The sequence below is a fragment of the Eupeodes corollae genome, chromosome 1 (genome assembly GCF_945859685.1).
Source record: "Eupeodes corollae chromosome 1, idEupCoro1.1, whole genome shotgun sequence".
NCBI lineage: Eukaryota > Metazoa > Arthropoda > Insecta > Diptera > Syrphidae > Eupeodes > Eupeodes corollae.
This window is the reverse complement of record NC_079147.1, coordinates 44,973,613-44,996,860: the sequence shown is the minus strand read 5'-3', so window position 1 is coordinate 44,996,860 and position 23,248 is coordinate 44,973,613. Positions and strand designations below refer to the sequence as shown.

At 35.0% G+C, this 23,248-nt stretch overlaps 1 protein-coding gene across 1 annotated transcript; it reads left to right on the top strand.

Annotated features, from left to right (window-relative positions):
* The first annotated feature begins 15,760 nt into the window (after positions 1–15,760).
* Positions 15,761–20,314, top strand: LOC129938429 (uncharacterized protein K02A2.6-like). The gene is made up of 2 exons (XM_056045987.1): positions 15,761–19,422; positions 20,267–20,314. Exons 1-2 carry the CDS (start codon positions 16,123–16,125, stop codon positions 20,312–20,314), a joined length of 3,348 nt encoding a protein of 1,115 aa, XP_055901962.1. The 5' UTR covers positions 15,761–16,122.
* The last annotated feature ends 2,934 nt before the right edge of the window (positions 20,315–23,248 follow it).

Sequence of the window (23,248 nt, the reverse complement as noted above, 5' to 3'; positions counted from 1 at the left end):
ATGCTCGGCATACCCTTTGGGAAGTTCTGTGATCAATGAACGAGGTGAGTGACTTTTTGATTATATTATTGAAAATAATATGACCATTTGTAACAGAGGCAATACTCCCACTTTCGTCTTTCCGAGCTCGGAAAATAATGATGGTTGGAGGATGTGCTTGATGTTACTTTAGTAAACAACCGTAATTTATTAGTGGAGAATTGGAGAGTTTCCCCTTTGAATTCGTTTTCGGATCACAAGTGGATTCTTTTTCAAATTAATTTCGAGTCGAAAAACCCTCCGCCTTACAGAAATCCCAAAAGAACTGACTGGACGAAATTAAGTCAAATTGCGAATTTAAAACTAAGCAACTTACCGAATCTCAATGAATCGATAGGAGACCTTGAATCAAAGGTGAAAACCTTTGAAACTTTTATAAGTAAAGCTTTTATAGTCTCTGGCTCAGTTAAATATAGCCGTAAAACCCTTCCTTCTTGGTGGAATGAAAAACTTTCCAGTCTTAGGAAAATGATGAGGACAATTTTGGACGACCTCTCGAAAGCTCTCAGCATGCTTATCTTAAGGGCAAATCTACGGAGACTGCCCTCCATGAGGTAGTGCGTACTGTAGAACAAACAATCCATTATAAAGAATTTACTATTGCCACCTTCCTAGACATAGAAGGTGCTTTTAACAACGTCCTTACAGAATCCATAGAAGAATCGCTCGTTAAGTTCGGTGTAGAAGACTACATTCGAGAATGGATTATTTCCATGCTCAGTGGTAGGAAGATTCGAGCCACTCTAGGCAATACAATCGCAACAAAACACGTGAGTGAGGAAACACCCCAGGGTGGTGTCCTTTTGCCTCTTCTATGGCTTCTGGTCATGGATACAATTCTCGTTAAATAAGAGAGATGTGGAGTGAAGGCGGTAGCCTACGCGAATTATTTGGTGCTATTGCTGTCAGAAGTGTGATTAGTGAAATCATGGAGTCAGCTTTGAAGAAAGTTAGCACCTGGGCCACAAGTTGTACACTAGGAGTTAACCAAAGTAATACTGAACTGTTGCTCTTTACCACCAAAACTAAAGTACCGCAATTCACGCTACCTCAACTCAACGGTCAAATCCTAGTATTGTCTTCCAGTGCAAAATATTTGGGAGTTACACTCGACCCTAAACTAAACTGGAAACTAAATATTGAAGTACGGGTTCAGAAGGCCTGTGTTGCATTCTACGCCTGCAGCAAAATTTTCGGCAAAAGTGGGGACTTCAGTCGAAGATTTTATGGACGTACACAGCCGTAGTACGCCCAATCTTAACATATGGTTCGATTGTGTGGTGGCCTGCTCTTAGCAAAGCCTATAATATTAATAAGCTAAAGAAGGTTCAGAGAACAGCTTGCGTGGGCACCACAGGTGCCATGCGTACTTGCCTAACTGACGCCTTAAACGTTATTTTAGACCTTCTACCAATCGACCTTTTTATTAAATACATAGTTTCCTGCAGCGCTATTAGGCTGAAGGAATCAAATAGCTGGTTGTCACAACCTTATGGTCACAGCAACACTACGAAATTGATTCCCTCAGATATTATCTCGGTAGACACTGACTACTGCACTCCTACTTTGAGCCTAAGTAGGGATTGGGAGGATGGCATCATGTCGATAGGTTTCGACACAACCATCTTTACTGACGGCTCAAAGATCTAGTGCGGAGTTGGTTCTGGGATCTTTTCTGAGTCCCTAAATGTAGCTAAATCCTTTAGGCTTCCTGGCTTTGCTAGCGTTCTTCAGGCTGAACTGCTGGCAATAAGGGAGACATGTAAGATACTTAAACAAAGCCCAAACCAAAACCGAAATGCGGCTATATTTACAAACAGTCAGGCAGCTGTCAAATCCATTAACTCGGCCACATCCTCATCTAAATTGGTCCAGCAAAGTCGTGATGAGCTTGCGAGCCTGAATATTAACCTCGGTGTCACCCTGTTCTGGGTTCCGAGCCATAGTGGTATCGTGGGAAATAAATGGGCTGATGAGCTAGCCAGGCAAGGATCGGCCCTTGATAGCTCACTTGCGGATATGGTTATCATTCCTCTTGGTGCTATCAAGGGTAAAATCTTTTCTATCTACCAAACTGAATCAAACCGAAGATAAAGCCATTTACCGAACTGCATTATATCTACCTAGGAAGATATGGCCCACCTATAACAAAACCCGTAGAAACGATCTTCTATGCAGGCCAAGGCAAGACATAGCCAGGATTGTTGCGGTTTGTACCGGACATTGGCCTAAAAGAGTTCATGCAGAGAAGTTGGGTATCTCTTACAACACCTTTTGCCGTAGCTGTAGTGAACAAAGATAAAATGAAACGATAATCCATTTCCAACAACCATCTTTACTGACTCAAAGATGAAGTGCGGAGTTGGTTCTGGGATCTTTTCTGAGTCCGTAAATGTAGATAAATCCTTTAGGCTTCCTGACTTTGCTAGCTTTTTTTAGGCTGAACTGCTGGCAATAAGGGAGGCATGTAAGATACTTAAACAAAACCCAAACCAAAACCTAAATGCGGCTATCTTTACAGACAGTCAAGCAGCTGTCAAAGCCATTAGCTCGGCCATATCATCATCGAAATTGGTCCAGCAATGTCGCGATGAGCTTGCGGCGCACAACAGCGCTAATTGGATCTCAGGCTAGGTTGCCTTGAGATCGCCATTTCTACCTACCTATCTGGAAACTTTTATGAAAAGAAATTTCCTCAAAAACCAAGCCAACATTTTGGGTTATGAACCATCATCACTTCACGGAAACTAATATACCTTTAAAATTATTAAAATATTATAATGCTTTAATTAATAATAAAACAAAACTTACAAACAACAAATAAACTTAATAATGCTACCAAGTTAGAAAATTATGATTGAGTTAATACCTCACATTCCAGTGAAACCTCATTTGCATGTTTTTATGAAGACTGAATCTCATAGACTTATATCGTGTATCGGTTTTTCAATAGGTACAACGTTTAATTTTCAGTATTTGTACGTATAGCATTTAAAAAGTTCTTTAAAAGTTCATAGTATTCTTAAGCTTTAGAATTAATTTCACATTTCATATTTTATTTCAAAAATGTCACCACTCTTGACAGGAAAATTTCCAACTATTTCCAATCTGTTTTGGTTTTTGGAAACTTTTGATAAAGAAATCGTATTTTCTCATAAGTCCTAAGAAGCATAAATACCTTCTAATAATAATAATTGATAATAATGAAGACTAACCTCAAATTCTTAAGAAAACTTACTTTGATTATTTCAGTGCATGAGTTGAGTATTGTATGATGTAAAACATTTTTTTCTTCAGCTTTCTGTTTTATCTTTAAAAAATATCTACCAATATAATATTAACTTCCGAAAGGCTTTTCCATAGAAGTTCCCCATCTGAAAAGTTCCTTCCGTGTGGGTAAACTTTTCATCAAGCCAGAGAGAGTTTCTCGAAACACTCTGCCAGATGAATGTGATGGTATGTATAATGCGGGAGCGGGACTGGGACCGGGACCGGGTTGGCCCTGATGGGCAAGGGCATATATTTATATAAATCACCCATGATTCAAAATGATGGAAAAAAGGCACAGCACTGAAGGAGGGTTAAGTTAAGCTTTACTGATGAAATACCCATAAAGAGGTATGCTCAGGGTAGGTATAGAAGACTTTCGGTTTTGGCACAGTTATTAAGGCCTATATTGGCTTTACCTACCATCATAATATTATATCCTTGCATGGTAGAGTAAAAGTTCTTCAAAAAGTTTTCAGCATGCAACCTTATGTGAATTTTGAACTCGATTTCTATTGAAACCCCTGTGCACTGGCATAATGAACTGGCCAAACTTTTGGGAGAAGTTTCTTCACTGACTTAACTATATAGATATTATAAAACAAGGTCTACCAAAAGGAGGGTATCGTTTCTTACTTTTTTTTCGGTTTTGAACGGGGTATTGATTCAATTCGATACTCCAGGTGCTGGCAAAAAGTCTCATTCATATTCATCGGCAAGGTAGGTACATTTACCTGATTGTTCAATCGATTTTAATATACATTTTAATTTGTTAATATTTTATTCAGAAGTTACACAAACATGAGATTTTTGTGAAAGAAGCCAAGAAGCAAGGAAAATTTAACCAATGCATGAATGTCAAAATGTCAAATGGCATACGGTAAAACATAAGCGATGGAGTTTGTGTTTGAGAGTAATTAGGTGTCAATTTAATTAGGTTTGTTGAAAGGCTGTACCTTAAGCCCTCTACTTTTTGTGCAGTTGTTTTTTTCAACTTATAATGACTAAGCTTAAAGCAAGAAAAAGAAAGGGTTTCCAAATTGCAATGAAAGGAAAATATTGAGACATACAAAGCATTCCACATTCGTGAAGTACGGCTATGTTTTTGAATAGGTTAAAATATTATATACTGATAAGAAGGGCTAAGAAACTTTTTATTGGCAGGGAAAAACTAAACTCTTAAAAAAATAACCCTTTTGACAATGCTTTAGTGTGGTATATAATTAACTTTTAATGATCTTCCATTAAGAGTCCACTTATAAAAGGCAAGGATGTGAATATGAAAAAGAAAAAATTACTAAATAAATGATGACACAATTTATCCAGCACGATTTGACAAGCCTTGAAGATGTTTCAGATAAAAGATTATTTATGTACGACAATAAAGAACAGAGTCTTGGGCTAGGCCGAACCCTGAAAGGGGGAAACGATAATTTTTTATAGTTTTTATTATTGTAGCCAAAATATCACATTTCTTTCTTACCTAATTGCACAATTTACAGAGATTGATATACGCTATCTTACTACTGCCAAATGATGAGTTTTTTTAATAAGTAGTTTTTTACAAATACAAATATAATTGAACGAAAAGCTACGATAAAAAACCTTCATTAAATAAAAAACAAAAGATAAATAATAACAATAAAGAGCGTGTTATAGAAGAGATGAGAGAAGGGGCTGCACACAAGTAAAACAATGCCTTTTACATAATAATTTTTACATATAATAAGTACATTAAACTAGTGATGTAACTAGATTATTATTTAAAAAAAGGGAGATCAAAAACAGAAATCTTAACAAGTAATCAAATGAAAATGATAAATAAATAACAGTAATGACAGTGCAAATTTACAGATAAATAATAAACGAAACATATATTAGCAAAAATGAATAATTACATAAATTAAATAGTAATTTAATAAATAATAATAAAGAAGTAAATAAATAAATTAATAAATAAATAAATAAATAAATAAATAAATAAATAAATAAAAAAAATAAATAAATAAATAAAAAAAATAAATAAATAAATAAAAAAAATAAATAAATAAACAAATAAGTAAATAAATAATTATATAAATAAATAAATAAATAAATAAATGAATAAACAAAAAAAAAAGAAAAACAAACAAATAAATAAATAAGTATATGAATACATAGAGTCAATCTAATTAACAAATAAATATATACATAGAGTTAAAAATAAATAAATAAAGTAGTAGATAATTTCATAGATAAAAATATGCATATACGGAATAGAAGACTTAATAAATAATTAAAGCGCTAAATATGACGCTAGGTCTGATACCAAAGCATTGTCAGAAGATATGCAAGAAAAGTTATATTTTTCCTTAAGTTTAGCAATTCGACTAGTAACCATTTCTATATTAGTTAATGCATGTAATTCACAAGTTGAAAAATGCCAAGGAAGATTAAACATCATTTTCAAAATTTTATTTTGCGATGTTTGATGTTTAATTGCACAATTACCCCATGCTGGTGAACCATAAAAAATTATTGCCTGAAATATAGCTTTGTAAATTAAAAGTTTATTTTCTTTACTCAACTTGGATTTTCGATTGATAAATGTATATAGTATTTTAACTGTTAAGTTAATCTTTTTAATTATTGCCTGGACATGTAAGCCAAAGGTTAGTTTTGTATCTAGTGTTACTCCTAGGTATTTTGCAGAAGATTTCCACTCGATGCCTAAATGTGAAAGTGAAAGTGAAAATAGTGTAAAGAATCGGGCCCAAAACAGAACCCTGAGGAACACCTGCCACACAAGTAAACATATCAGATACAAAATTGTTCACAGACACTATACATTTTTTTGAGTACAAAAAGGACTTTACAATTTTTATCAGGTACATGGGAAAATTAAGAGCATACATCTTATGAAGAAGTCCGTCATGCCAAACAGAATCAAATGCCTTTTCTACGTCTAGCAATATCATACCTGTACTTTTTCCAATACAAAAATTTCTCTTGATATAGTTTGTAATACGATGGACTTGATGAACAGTGCTATGAGAAGGCCGAAAACCAAACTGTTCAGGGGGTAAAATATTATTTCGGTCAATAAAGATCATAATTTTTTTTTTTATTAATTTTTCAAAGCACTTGCTTAAGGAGCTTAGTAAACTTATTGGTCTGTAGTTAGCCGGCATAGTAGCAATTTTTCCAGGTTTTAAAATAGGAATAACCTTAGCAACTTTCCATTCGCTTGGAAAATACCCAAGCTGAAGACAAGAGTTAAACAATGATTGTAAAAATATAAATGCTGATCTGGGAAGGTGTTTTAAATACACGTTTTTGAGTTTGTCAAAGCCCACTGACTTTCGTGTTTTCAAAGAAATCAAGATGTCTTTTATATCGTCAGTTGTAACCTGATCTATAGTATTGTTAGCAGTACTATTGTTAATGAAATTAATTGAGCTTGAAACTAGAGATTCCACAGATATGTTACCTGTAGTGCTGCTAGCTAACAATTGATTATTACAAAATGTTTCAGCCAGTGCATTTGCCTTTTCAACGCCCGACATCATGATTTGGTTTCCTATCTTAAGTGACGGAATGTGGGAATTACGTTTTTTAATTACTCTTATTACATTCCAAAATGGTTTGCTAGATTTTTCCATTCCTAATAGTTTTTGGTTCCAGGAATTATTTCTGAATTTTGATATGCCTTCTTTAATCAAGGCATTAAGAATTTTCATTTCGTTGAAATAAAAACAATTTCTTGTTCTTATCCACCTTGCTCTGTAGCTATTCCGTATTTTAATTAGTTCCAGTAAATTACTAGGTAAGACATTAGTACTTCCAAGTTTGATCATTTTTTTAGGCACAGAGCTTTCAACACTCTTGATCAATTTGAGATTGATTAAAATTTAAATTTGAAATGTCAGGAATACTTCTGAGCTTTGCTCTCATTCGCCGTTTAAATGATAACCAATTAGCATTTTTGAAATCAAAAGTTTCACTTCTCCCACTTAGAGGTGAAGTAAAAGTACTAATAGTTACAGGTAAGTGGTCAGAGCTCTTTTCATTTAAAACCATAGGTTCAGTAAACAACCCCGGCATATTTGTCAGATATAAATCTATGGTTGAAGGATTTGCCCTGTTATTCGCAGGATAAAAAGTAGGATGAGGCGGAAACAAAATGTCAAAAGAGTGTCTGGAATTAAGATTTTCAAGTATATTTCCCCATGTATTCGCTCTCAGACAACCCCATTTCCTATGCCTGCAGTTAAAATCCCCACCAATTAGAAAAATGTCATTTACACTAATTAATTTTCTTAAGTCATTGTTTAAGTCGTATCTATTTTGAGGCGTTGTAGCAGTACTACCCGGAAAGTATGCAGCAAATATTTTTAATGTGGAACCATTAGAAAATGGAATTTCAGTATTATATTTTGAATTAATTTAGTATTTATAATTGGAATTATCTTATGCCGAATGCTTTTTTTTACTACAATGGCAACACCACCACCCCTTCTCTCATCTCTATCTAATCTATAACAAAAATAATCAGGATTTGATAATCTAACATTAGAATTAAGCCAAGTTTCGGATATTAATCCTATATCTACTTTGTGCTTGCTTAAAAAAGCCAAAAATTCGATTGATTTCCATCGAATGTTTTTAGCATTCCAACAAATTATTTTCAGAGATGTGCTACTCATTATTTGGATTTATATAAATACTTAATAGCTAATTGCGCAATGATCAGCTTTATTATTACATTTACCAAGAAGAGTAATCATCTCAGCGGTCAATGCATTAATCTCTTCCATGGAGAATAGTTCGTTCGTTGGTCCAGCGTTGCTGTTGAAGTTGATGTCGTTGTTAATGTTGTTAGTTTTCCAAGCATTGCAATCAATAACATTTGCATTTGTTATCGGCATGATATGGTTAGGGTTCTGACGACGAGGAGGCAAGGGAGGGAAGTCACTCATTACCGGTGCAAAAGAATGATGTGATGCTTTCAGTGGGATGATCGTTGATTGTTTATTTTTTTTTGACGACAGTTTTTCTCTCATTTCAAAAAAGTTTTTTCGACTAGGGCAATCGAGATCAGTTGAGATATGTGTCTCATTGCAGTTGGCACACTTTATATTTTTCGAGGTACACTTGTTGGTTTCATGGTTCTCAGAGCAAATAGCACAGTGTGTTTTTATATTGCAATTTTTTTCTCCATGCCCAAACATTTGACAATTCTCACATTGAGTAACTTTTTTTGTTTGCCGCCGTGCAAAGTCCCATTTAATTTGGGTCTTAAACAATGATTTTATATTTTTTTTTAAGATCGGCAAGTCTCGCTGTACCACTTTCAAGAAAAACAATATAAAATATATCAGTAAAATGTTTATACTGCTTTTTGATCATTTTAATGTTAATGCACTTCAGACCAAGTGAAATGAGTTCAGATTTTAGTTTTTCATTTGGAATCTCGTCGAGTCCAAAGAGCACAACTTTAAAAGACCTGGTCGATGGAAGGTCATGGGTAAAGAATTGCCACATTTTTGATTTTAAAATAGAGCACAATTTTGAGTGATCTTCACAAGTTTCACAATTGATTTTAATGCCAATTGACATTTTTTTAATAGAGTAATCTTTTATAAATGCTTCATTGAGCAAAGAATGAACATTTTCACATGATTTTTGCAAAACACAGATAGATGGTATCTTAATTTTTTTTTTTTTTGAGGAGGGAGTATAACCTCTTCAACTTCGCAATCATTGGTATTGACAGAATCAGAAAGACACTGTAAGGGGGTAAACCGCCCATATCTTTGATCATCCGAATTCATTTTTCGGGTTTTAACGCTCAGAGACAATTGAATGCCTCCAACAGGGGAGGGAGATCGATTTCTTTTGTTAATTTTGCTTTTTATATGTACCGCACAGAGAAAAGTGTCTGATCAGATCAGACTGCCGATTAGTACTGAAACGATCGCTTATTTTGTTTATTGTTTGCCTGAACACGTGCAAATAGCACTTCAAAATGATATCCAAAGCAAAAAGATAAATAAAATATGAAGACGATGTAATATCAAGTTCAAAAATCATACTTTATAGAAAATAAAACACATTTTCTTGTCCTTTATTCAAGATCATCAGTGGGGCTATTGCTACGGAAGCCTGTCATTAACGAGATTTCGTTCTTCTAGACATTTCTTCTGACAGTTGATAGTTATTTTCATGATTTTGAAAACAAAATTCCAGAGCAATTAGACGATAGTAAGAAGGATGATTCGCCTGTTTAAGGGAAAAGTTCAACTATTGCTGTTTTTTTTTTTGAAAAACAAATGGAAAAAATTAAAAACTCCTTCAGAAAAATTTAATTCGGGCAAATGGATTTAAAAACGTCTTTAAAAAACTCTTTAACTTATAAGAATGCATGAAGAGCTGAAAATAATGACATTAAGAATGAGCTTAGAAACCGGCGTTAAAGTTACCAAAACTTCTTACAACACATTTAAGTAGTTTCTGTTCATGGATTAGTTGAATAAAAAGAATGACCATTGCAGATATTTCTATTAATAAACATTTTTTATAATTAGCCCCACAACTTGGTTGTTTATGTTTATTTGGGAATATTAGAGTTGACACTACTCAATACTCGGAATATGAACAAGTTTTGGGTTTTCTTGAGCAAAAATTTGAGAAACATTGCCTCCAATTTTAACCTGGATTTCTGAAAAGCATAATTCGGTGCCCAGGCATAACAAGACAATTCGAAGGAATCAAGCCAAGAATTGAATTAGTTATTTAGTTCATGTATTTTGAAAATTTCAGTTTTTCATCAAATAACACAAAAAGAAAGATATTCCTTTTTCTTGGTACACCGACAAACATATAATTAAAACAAACCACTACAGAAAGCTGTACAGCTTAAAGTCAAAGTTAAAAAGCAGCTAGTTACGAATTGCAACATATTGGGCATAAATCATGCACTTTAAGTGCTTCAACACAAACGTTAAATCGTTTCTTCATGATGTATGAGGATTAGTGGATATATTAGCAGTACTATTGTCATCAAAGGTGATTCAGACTAGAAAAGTCTACTATTGACTAAATATTCACATTGCCAAGATTCTGGAGGCCGCGTATGACAGTATCTCTAGGGAAGAACTTTAGAGAACAATATTTTTGGTAACAACAAAGGTTTTAGACAGCATGGTCATTCGATTTCTTCAAAAAATCCTGGCAAGATATGCGGAAAAATAAATCGTCAAAAGCAGAGTCTTAACCTCCCAACGGTCCGTCTAATAACTTGGATAAAATGCCGATAATATTGACACAATTGGAAGAATAAGTGTGATTTAAGTGGCTTGTGTTTGACCATTGGGACAGAAATGTAAAAGATATGTTTAGTGGTTAACGACGACGCCTTTGAAAAAACGTCACCATTGACAGCTTTGAATTTGAGATAGTTGAGAGTTTTGTCAATCGAGCCACTATTGTAAATTTTTTTAAACGTCAGAGCAGCATTTATATGTCTGTCGAAATATTAATACTGATCTAACCAGATACCGAGGAACTTCACTACACTTTTGTTCGCAAATGTCTGCCCGTGAAGATCTACGATGACCATCTTGCGCTAGTTATCTTGCACGTATCCCTCGTGGCCCTAGCCAACGGAGTCTTTAATAGAATTGTCTCCAACTTCTGGACATTTATTTTCAGTTTCCAGTCGTCGCAATATCACTGAGTCTTGTCGAAAGCGCGCTGAAAGAGAATTAAATAACCTCAACCTTTCGGGCCGTTCGGTATGCAATTAGATCGTCGGCGTACGCAATTGCCTTCGTAAGACTACCTATCAGATCGCTGGTGTAAATGCTGAAGAGAATCGGCGAATTCACCGCTCCCTGTTGAAGACCATTTTTAATTGAGAATGTTGTGGTAGAAGTTACATTGCCACTTTTGACAACAAACTTTCTACCGTTAAGCATATCATAAAGTATATACGACAATGGCTTACTTATGGCAAGTCTGCTCAGTTTTAGGTAAAGACCCTCTACCATATGGTGTCAAAGGCCTTTTCCAAATCAACTAGAACAGCACCTGTGCATTGTTGTTTTGATTTATTCCATTGGATATCAGAAACGAGTTTAGACGCAGCATGAATTGTGTCATGACCCGCCTTGAACCCGAACTGTTTATCCGAAATTATTTTGCTGTTCGTAGCCCACTTAGTCAGAGCCCTATTAATGATCTTTTCGAAAACTTTGCTGATGCTCGAAAGAAACTTATCGACCAAAGATTTGACGGGTTGGAGTTGTCCTTTCCCTTTTTCGGGAGAGGATGAACCACAGCGGTCTTCCAATGCACTAGATAATACGCATTATTCTGTGCACTATTGAAGAGCGTGGTGTAAATGTCAATTGCTTCCGTCGGTAAATGTCTTAGTACAACGTTGGATATACCATCGACGCCTGCTGACTTTTTGTTTTTTATTGAATTGAAGATGAGCTGGAGCTCAACCTTCGTCACTAACAAGGGACTTGGTCCCGTTTCGGCGATTATGGCATTTGCCAAGGAATCGTCATTGAACCGCATGAAACCGCGGTTCTCAGATCGTCATTGTGTCATATCATTTCGAAGGTAAAAGTGATTAAGTAGGGCTCTGTTTTCCAGGTCGTGGCTGGGGCGAATGCTAACATTCACCTTGAACACTTGCTAGAAAGCAGCCCCCACCGCCTCCACTTTTTCCTTCGGATCTTCAAATATGTAAATTTCATCTTCAAAGATGGCTTCCTCTGGATCTATTCGCGCTGTCATGAGTATGTCTCTGTTCTCTTCAGTTCTTTGGAGTTTAAGACACGGAAGGTCATTACCGTTTTTTTTCCTGAATATCTTGTTGATGAACATACTAGGGTCACTCGAATTAACTAACCGGATCTTGCGGTCCCAGTACTTGTTAATTGATAACCTCTAGTCTCCTTAATCAACAGATTGACATTTTTTATTGGCGACTTCAGTGTCCTAACCTCCAAGTCGTGTGGGGCTGTAAGTCGTCTGTACAAGTTTTTGAGTCTTGTCAGTAAGCCGCTCTAGTGCCTACGTCGTGCGTCAATTGTCGCATTTCTGTAAGCGTCCATTCGGCCCCGTTCTTTGTACTTTAGAATTGTCCATTCCATCGTTCGTTTTATTGTTTCGTCCATCTGTTGTAAATCATCATCATCATGCAGTGATTATTGTCGACGCCAACGCTCTATTCATATTCATATTCATATTTATTAATTCATAATTCACATTAAGATTACAACCTTATTATTTGTGAAAGCTTTATAAAATATATTAGAGCGTTCGAGAATTTTAAATTTAGTAGATACTAAAAATACAATTTTAAAACTATAGTTTACAATATTTAATTTAATTTTTTTTTTTTTTTTTTGTTAATAAGTTATAATAACCCTAAGTATCATTGGTCATATGCGTCAAAAGACGATTTTTGAATGCGTTTGTGTTATTTATTCTTCTAATTGTAATAGGTAGTGAGTTCCATAATTGAGTGGCATGGACAAAAAATGTACGTTCAGATTGAAGACAAGCAAATCTTGGCTGGATCAGTACGACAGTTCTTAGCGAATTTGAAAAAGTTAATCGGTCGTGCAAATAATCAGGTTGACGAGACTGTAAAATACTGTGCAGCTGAATGAGAGTTCTAAATTTAATAAGGTTATCAAAAGTCAGACCCATTATTTGTTTAGAATAACTTGAAATATGGTCGTAATATCTTATGTTGAAGATGTATCTGGCAAAGTTGTTGTATATAACATTAAGTTTTCGCCTTGTATTTGAGTCAACGCTACACCACACTTCACATCCATACAGCAGAATAGGTAATAGAAGAGATCTTACAAGCAACATCTTACTACTGACAGGAACAAACCTTTGGGATGTCCACAGTAGACGCAGAGCACTATATAACTTGCCAATTGTAGTAGCTGCATGGTGATTCCATGTTAAAGTCTCGTTAAAAATAATACCTAGATTCCTAGCAGACGTTACAAATTCAATAACTGAGCCACCCAGCAGAACCGGTGGAAAGCTTGACTTATCAAGGGCGCGCTTGTAAATACACAAAGTTTTAGATTTTCTTGGATTAAGGGTGAGGTTATGCTTGAGAGCCCACTGTTGTATAACTACTAGATCCTCATTTACATAGTTAATAGCATTTCTTATGCTATCTACAGGAGTGTCCAAGTATAATTGGACGTCATCAGCAAACATATGAACTTTACAAGAATTAACCAGTCGAGGAAGCTCATTAACGTAAAGTGAAAATAATAGAGGTCCAAGAATAGAACCCTGAGGGACCCCTGCTGGGACTGTCAGAAATGAAGATGTCTGATTTCCTACAGCAACGCATTTTTGTCGATTAGATAAGTATGAATGCAGAAGTTTCACCGCAAAACGAGAGAATTTGAAATCATACTTAAGTTTTTGACACAGCACAAAATGATCGACTGTGTCAAACGCTTTTGAAAAATCAAGCAATGTTAAGAATGTAGCACGATTCATGTCCATCGCTCTGCGTATATCATCAACAACAAGTAAAAGCGCCGTTTTACAGCTTCTTTTTGCCCGAAACCCGGATTGGTTTGTATCTAGCAGGCTATTGTATGTTAGGTGTCCTTGCATCTGTTTTAAAAGTAGTTTTTCAAAGACTTTGGATAGGAATGGCAGGATAGCAGTAGGCCTATATTCTGGGTTAGCACAGTTTAAAGTCTTAGGAATAGGAAGTATCTTAGTATATTTCCATATTCTCGGATACTCAGAACTAGTTAATATAGAATTAAATAAATGAGTTATGTATTTTAGAATATGAGGAAGTACAATCTTCAAGAACTTCGGATTTATCCCATCTATGCCTACCGCGCCTGATTTAATGGACAGCATTGCCTCGACGATATCTTCTTCTGTGAAACGAGTAAAGTTAAAACTTTGTTCAGGGTCGTCAATTTCATTACTCGAAACATCATATGCAGAGCCATTAGAGTCAATTGAACTACGTGTTTTGGGAACAGATAAAGACACAAACTGGGCATTGAGTTGGTTGCAGTCTATGTTAGAATTAGGTTCAGAAATTCGTTTACCATTGCCCAATTTACGCAAGTTTTTCCAAAGGTTATTCCCAGATTGGTTATCTGGGTTCAATAAATTTTTATAATAGCGTCTCTTAGCCGTTTTAATGCGAGAAACTACTAAATTTCGGAAATAACGAAAGATATCATGAAAAATTGCTAGTTTATAACGCTTCCAACGAATAAACGCATTGTTTCGTTTTTTAATCAAATCTATTATAGAAGCATTTAACCATGGCAAAGAATTACTTCGAATTACCTTATATTTCATGGGTACGTGACGATCATAAAGGTTGTTTAGATTGTCTTGCAAAAACTCTGCCTGTTGGTGCACAGATTGCATTTGATAAATATATTCCCATTGTGTACTTTGTACATCATAACTTAAACTATGGTAATCTATGGTCTGAAAGTCTCTGTAACTTATGACTGCATCTGTCACGTCCAATTGAATATCATAGGTTAAGAAGATCATATCATGACATGAGAAACCCGGGGCAGTTAGTTGGTTATAGAAAAGAGTTTTCTTGATATCACTAACAAAGAATACGTCGAGAAGAGTAGGGGTATGATTTTTAGCGAAGTGAGTTGCCGACGTAACATTAACAGGTAGAAGATTTAAACTTTTAAGATAATCAGTCATAGTAGCTGACGAACGAATATCTAACAAATTGCAATTTAAATCTCCGCACAAAACTATATTAGGAGCATAGAAAGAAAATTTTTCTAATGTATTAATTACTGTATAGAATTCAGTGTTTTTGTTAGGTCTATAAATCACCCCTAGCATAACACTCTCTACTCCACAATTAACTTTAAGAAGCAAATAATCATTAGCAGTGTTTTCACCTGATCGGCAAATTTCTTGATATCCTATTCCATTACGCAAGTAAACAGCAACACCCCCACCTACTCGACCGATTCTGTCACTACGGAAGAGTTTGTAGCCCTCAATATCATACACCGAACTAGGAAACTTACAGTTGAACCAAGTTTCTGAGATACATATCACATCAACCTGTGAGTTAATAAACAACCACCGAAATTCGTCCAATTTTGGACTCAAACTTTGAGCATTAAGGTGTACAATATGCAAACCTTTTTCTCGCGAACGCAATACCCGAATCATTCGAAATAAATTTTCATCCATATCACTCAAACCAAACCCACCACCAGCTGATATCATAACTGAAATAAATAGGAATCAAATTGTATCAACACTAATAATATAATTTGAATAGCAGAAGCTTAACTTATTGTAGTGTAAGCAGATCTCAATATGAGTACTAGAATACTATATTTTAGTATAACACTTATTAAGAGTTTACATAGATGATAATTAAGATAAGACAATTGACAATGGTTAAGGCATTCTAAAAGGAAGTGCCTCTTAATAAAGAGGCTAAAAGATAAAATGTGTTTGACTACATTTCCTAATCGTGAGACATCACAAATTGGCGACGAGGAAAATTAAAATTAATAAATAATTAAAAGTTAAAATTACATCCTACAACTTAAAAATACAACATTTTAACAAAAACGAAAAACTACAAAGTGCGTAATAAAATAAAATCTATAATAACCCTACCAAACCTAAAAAAAACAAAACCAAGTAAAAGGCAAACAAAATTCATTAAATAAAATGAGAAACTAAGCATAAACTACAAAAATAAATTGCCAAAACTACAAAATACAAAAGTGTAAAAAAAAAGGTAACAAAATGGGTAAAGGAAAAAATCAAACACGCGGCATGGACAAAGAATCAAATGAAGAGGAAGAGGGGTACTCTAATCATTTAGTACTCTCCAATTTTGTTCTCAACACAAAACAATTTAATCCTGCAACAGACGAATGGGCAATTTACAAAGAAAAATTAGCTCACCTCTTCAACATAACAAAAGTAAGGCCTGAAGAAAAAGTAAGCGTCCTCATCACAGTCCTAAGTCCACAAGCATACAAGCTACTTCGGAATCTGACGACACCCGACAAACCAGAAACCAAGACTTTCAAGGAATTGTGTGTCATTCTGGACCAACATTATGTCCCATCACAAAACAGATGGAATGAGCGACAAAAATTCATGGAAATGACCCAAAATGATGACGAGTCCGTGAACGGATGGTATGCCCGAGTCATGGAATCTGCCTCGAAGTGTGAATTCGGAGCTGAAATATCAGAATTGCTTAAGTACAAGTTCATCACAGGTCTTCGTAAAAAAATATTCCAACGCTTAGCAGAAGAGAAGGAAGTTGATCTTCCCACAGCCCTACAACTGGCCCAAGCTAGTGAAAATAAAGCTACTTTTGATCAAACAGTCAACGTTGTCACACCAAATCGTAGCAGCCAAAGCTCCAATACTCAGCATCAAGCAAAAACAGCACAATCTAGCAGCAATCAATTTCGCTGTTATCGCTGTAACAAATCTGGACACTCACCAAACATGTGCCGATATAAAACATATAAATGTTCAACATGTGGCAAAATTGGACACCTGAGTGAAGCCTGCCGACAACGAGGTAAACAAGAAGGCACAAACAACAAATCAAATCGAACAACAAAGCAAAATGATAAGCCAAGAAGACAACAGGGGAACAACAGCACAAAACACATCAACACCGTGGGAGTAGAAGATAAGTTAGATAATAAGATTTTAATTGAAAATGTAAACAAACCAATTGTCATTTCTCTTTCCATATTAGGTAAATCAATGCAGTTTGAATTGGATAGCGGAGCTGGAATATCAGCGATTCCAGCAAAAACTTTCAATACATATTTTAAAGGTGTTGAACTAAAGAAAAGCGTGCAGAATGTGACCTCTTTCTCAGGTGAATCTTTAAATTGTATCGGTTATTTTAATGTGCCTATTGAATATAAAAACAAAAACTCAATTATAAAAATGCATGTTATAGAAAATGCAACCACAAAAGTACTAGGTCGTGATTTTTTTCATCAGTTTGACATTTGTTTTTCAATTTTGCATGTAGACAATCAAATAGAATTAAATAATGAATTAAAACTAAAATTACTGTTGGAAAAACATAGTGAATTATTTAAAGATGAATTAGGCATGTATAAATACAAAAAAATATCACTTGATATAAGCGAAAATGCTCGACCTAAGTTCTGGAAACCTCGTCAGGTTCCTTTTGCCAAACGAGATATCGACTATAAGGTCACACTTAACCCACATCTGAAGGATTTTAATCATCCTCTACCTCGCATAGAGGACATTTTTGCTTCATTACATGGAGGTAAAATTTTCTGCAAATTAGACGTGAAACAAGCTTTCATGCAATGTCTTTTAGATGAGAGATCCCAAATGCTTTGTGCCTTAAGCACTGACATGGGAATTTACAAGGTGCTTAGAATGCCATATGGCATCAAAGTAGCCACAAGTATTTTTCAACAAGAAATGGAAAAGATCATTTCTGGTTTAAAAGGTATAGCCGCTTTTGTTGACGATATTCTAGTAGCAGCTTCATCAGCTGATGAGCTTCTTGAAAGATTAGAAGCATTATTTGATAAACTTTCACAAGCTGGAATCAGATTAAACAAAAACAAGTGTGTGTTTCTCGCCGACTCAATTGAGTATTTAGGCCACACAATTAATTCGAAAGGCCTATCCAAAAACATGGATAGAGTCAAAGCATTTCTAAAAACTTCTGAACCACGAAATGTGAGTGAAGTTAAGGCTTTTTGCGGAGTTGTAAATTATTATTCAAAATTCATTGAGGGCTTAGCTGAAATAATGTCTCCGATTTACAATCTTTTAAAAAAAGAGGTTATTTTTGATTTTAATTCTAAATGTAAAGAATCTTTTGATACAATTAAAAGTAAAATAGCAGAGGACATAACGCTAGCTCATTTCGATTTAAATTCTCCCCTTGTTTTGACAACAGATGCATCAAAACATAGTATTGCTGGAGTTTTATCCACAGTTAAAGAGGGTAGAGAACGCCCTATTTCTTTTATATCTCGTCGATTAAATAAATCCGAGAAAAATTATTCTGTAGTGGATAAAGAAGCTTTAGCAATTATATATGCTTTCAAAAAGTTAAGATTATATCTAATTGGTAGAAAGTTTGAGTTAAGAACCGATCAAAAATCTCTATTAAGAATTTTCGATCCAGATAAAGAGACACCTGTACTAGCTAATGAGAGACTAAAACGTTGGTCATCTTACATTAGTGGCTATGATTTTAAAATTAAACACATTCCTGGCAAGGAGAACATAGCCGATCCCCTCTCTAGATTATCCAATTCTGAAGATCAAGAATTTGAAGAGGAAGTGTGTCAAATAAATTTCTTAGGAGAGAAAAATCATATGCCTGTCTCGAAAGAAGACATATTTTGCGAATCAAAAAAAGATCCTTTATTGAAAACGATATTTCGAGTTGTAAAACAAGGTTCTTTAAATAAATTAAAGGGCGATAAATTTAGTCCATTTTCAAAACGAAGCAGGGAAATAAGTATAAAAGAAAATATTCTTTTTTGGGGCGATCGAGTGATTGTTCCTCAAAAACTGCAAGCTGTAATTCTAGAGGAATTACATTCTCCACATATGGGAATGGTCAAAACAAAATCGATTGCCAGACAATATTTTTGGTGGCCAAGTATGAATAAAGCTATTGAAAATCGTTGCAAGAATTGTGAATCTTGTAAATTAAATACTGATAATCCTCCCAAAGCTGAATTAGTGTCTTGGCCGATACCAATTAAATCTTGGTCTCGTGTTCACATGGACTACGCAGGACCTAAATGGAGTCACTGGTTTCTAGTTATTGTGGATTCAAAATCCAAATGGTTGGAGGTATTTAAAACAAAACAGGCAACTTCTCAGTTTACAAGAGATAAACTTAGGGAAACTTTTGCTAGACATGGTTTGTGTGACGTTGTAGTATCTGACAACGGTTCCGTCTTTAAGTCCAAAGAACTTGAAGATTTTTTTTCTTCAAATGGCATAGACCATAGGACAACTCCAACATACTTTCCTCAAAATAATGGACAAGCTGAGAATTCAGTAAGAACGATAAAAAACGGCCTTTTCAAAGCGCTTGAAAACAAACCAAAAACAAGTTATGAAATAGAAGTCGCTTTACAAAATTTTTTATTAGCTTACAGGGTGACTCCACATTGTTCAACTGGTCAATCTCCTTCCGATGTTATGTATGGACGAAAAATTAAAACTAGATTAGATATGATCATACCAGATAAGAAAAATAAATTTGAAAATAGTTTTAACAGGAAAGAAATTGAAAGCAAACATTTACAAAGAAAATATTATAGGGGAAGAATTGCAAGAAAACTAAAATTAGGTCAAAATGTTCAAATTAAAAATATTAAAGGAAATAAATCAATATGGTTAGAAGCTAAAATAAAAGAAATTATTGGAAAACGATTGTACCTTTGTGAATTGCAAGATGGAAAAATTATAAAAAGACATATAGATCAAATAAAATGAAAGAAAAAGGAAACAATCTGTGCGCTGAAAACTAAAAATTTAAATTAAATAAAAAGTTTAAATCCTATCCAGTTCAAACGCATAAATGAATTATTATTAATATATATTTTTTAATATATGTATAGATAAAAACTGCATTTTAAATGTTGAAACAAAAACATGAAAAAAAAAAAAAAAAAAAAAAAAAAAAAAAAAAATGAATATCAAACATGAAGGTAATAAATATGAAATATGAAATAATTAAGATAGTCTTAAGTAAAAAAAAAAAAAAATATAAAAAAAAATATATTTAAAAAGAAACTATTTGTGAATTAAAATTTGTATTATGAATTTCTTTAAAATAACAAAAAAAATATGGTATGTTATTTATAAAAATTGTAAATAATTTATAAATTATTTAAAGCAAAAAAGGGGGTATTGTAGTGTAAGCAGATCTCAATATGAGTACTAGAATACTATATTTTAGTATAACACTTATTAAGAGTTTACATAGATGATAATTAAGATAAGACAATTGACAATGGTTAAGGCATTCTAAAAGGAAGTGCCTCTTAATAAAGAGGCTAAAAGATAAAATGTGTTTGACTACATTTCCTAATCGTGAGACATCACACTTATGAAGGGAAAACAAAAATAAGCTCTATGACCAATGATTAACAAATATTAAAAAGAGAAATAGATAACTTTAAACTATAAAGAGAAAATATAAATAAAAATAAAGAAATGATAAAGAGAAATTACGGTTCTTATTGTAAATTTAATAAAAATTATATAAATTGCTGCAATTATTGTGAAGAGTTTACTTTAAATGAGTGTTGTTTCGTTTTCTCTGAGTTGGCATCTCATGGCAGCAGTATTTAAACTGTCAATATCATCAACAGCTAAAGATTTCCCGTTCTCAGTGAATTTGACAAACACAGTGCCAAGGTGGGAGTAGGCAGAGAACAATCGCTTTTGCTTTTTCATACGTACCGCATATTGAAGGAGAGCTCGATTTTTTTGTGACAAGCTCTCGTTTACATACACATTGCTGTTTGAATCGAGCCCAAGATCGCATAACGAAAGCGGTCGCTTAGATTTCTTACGATATTTGGAGAGTGCTTTTAACATTGCAGCTCTTTCACCTACATTACTAAACTGAATTATTACGGGGGGCTCGTCAGTTTTATTACGATGTGCGGTGCGAAATATGCTTTTCAAAACAGGCGGTTTGAACTCGATCGTATTGCAAAGCTTATTGAACATGTCGTGCAGGTTTTCATTCATGAGCTTAGGAATACCAAAAATAACAGCATCAGTCAGATATTCTTTCTTCTCCAGTGTATCACATCGCTTCTTTAACACAGCCAGTTCCTCCTTCGCTAGTTTGTTTTCATTCTTCTCAATACACTCGGTCCTCATTGTCAAGTTTGATATCGCCAGGTTGACATTGTTGACGTGTTTATTTAATTGATCTTCAAGCTCGTTGACTTTACTAAACAGTTCATTGCGAATTTTGTGAATTTCTTCCCTGATGGTCCCAATTATATTTTCGGTTTGTTTTGCTAGTTCGGTGTGAAAAGATTCCTGGGAGAGCCATGAATTAACGGGAGTAATTTGTTGACTAAGATGTGGAACATGTGAGACAGCAATAGAATCAGTGCCGTTTTTATTTTGGCTACCGTCGGCTGAGTTGTAATGAGAGAGACTCATTTGTGCGTCAGAAGTTCTAGTTTTTGGCGAATTCGGAATCGGTGGTGGTTGAGGTGCAGACGTTTCAGACTTTTTCTTTGACTTTTGCTTTTTATCAACATGTGTTTTGATTGATGCTGGAAGTTGCTGTTGCTCGCGATCCAAGTATGACATCATGCAATGTATGTATAAAAAATGGCGGGAATAAAATGTTCAAGTGATTGAAATTATTATAGTTATTTATTTTGTTGAAGCTCTTTATATTTAAGACCTTAACACTGACTTTAATTGCCAAAAACAAGAACTTAAATTATTTCCGCACAATATAGTATTGATAAATTAGATTATGCACGCGTTTAAAGACTTTTGCCGGAGGAGATATAAAAAAATGCGTCTATTCACTCTCGAACATACTTTTCGATTCCCTCTAAAGATTCATAAAACTAAAAAGATGGTTACCTCTGCGATTAATATGTTGATTTCCCCAATCTTCATGTTTTGCATTCAAATCACCTACCAAGATGAAATAGCTTTCTTCCAAGCTCAGTAAAAGTGCCCTTAAAAGATTCTCGAGTTCTGAAGCAAAGTAGTAACCTGCGGAGCTCCAGCCGCATAAGCCGCAATCATATACATCCGCTTCCCTTGAGTGAGGGAGATGCATACAACTCATACTTCTAGCGTCTTGAGCTTTCGCAATTCACTGTTGTATATGACTTTATAATTAATGCCTTTTCGTATAAAGAGAGCGACACCGCCCCCTTGAGTGGAGTCGGGCTGGTCTCTTCTTACGATATTGTAATTTTTATGAGTCAATTTGTGTTTGTGGTTTAGCTTAGTTTCACTAGCCATAAACACATCGGGACTGTAGTCTGTCAACAATTGGAACATATTGGCTCTTCGTTCAATCCTAATCAGTGAATTTACATTCACAGCTAGGACTTTTAGGCGCGTCTTCGGAAGCGCGCCCATTATGGTCTAAATTTCAACAAAGAGTAGAAATGATCTACCCTTTTGCCTTGCCCCTTTATCTGACTTTGCAGCCCTGTTAGCTGACGTTGAATGCTCAACAACAAGGCAACAATGTCAGGCTTCACCTCTGGTGAATTAGGAAAAGGGGCCTTTTGGGGCAACCGTTGATGGAGCCTGTCTCGTGTCCCCATTCCCTGACACCCTTTGGGCGTAGGAAAATTTGGAATCCAAGAATTTTTGTGTTGGAGCCTGTCGAACTCTTTGACTGCTTTCGGCTTTTTGACTGGCCTGTTTTTGTTTAATTTCTTGCACCTTAGGGCAGCCCCTTTAGCTAGCCGGGTGCCCTTGGTTTCCACAAAGGACACACTTGAGCTGGGTCAAATCCTCAACCCGCTCATTGAATTCTCCTCCGATGTGGGTTCCTGAGCACCTGACACAGCGCAACTGCATATTGCAGTTGGCTTTGGCATAGCCAAACCTCTGGCGCTTCGTACATTGTAGAGTTTCGAGGGATTCGATTTTCTTCACACTCTCAAAACTTCTTTGAACATTGGCAGGCTATAAGCCCCTTGCCTTGACTTCACCGTAGTGAAAGGCTTGACCTTGATAAAATCGAGATCGTCAGTGGCTTTTTCACGGAGCTCAGCTTAGAGCGCCTCCGGTTCCGTGCACTTCAGTAGGACCGTCTTAAATTTTTCGCTTTTTGGCATGAAGCTGAAGAACTCAGCGGTGGCCTGCTTAATCA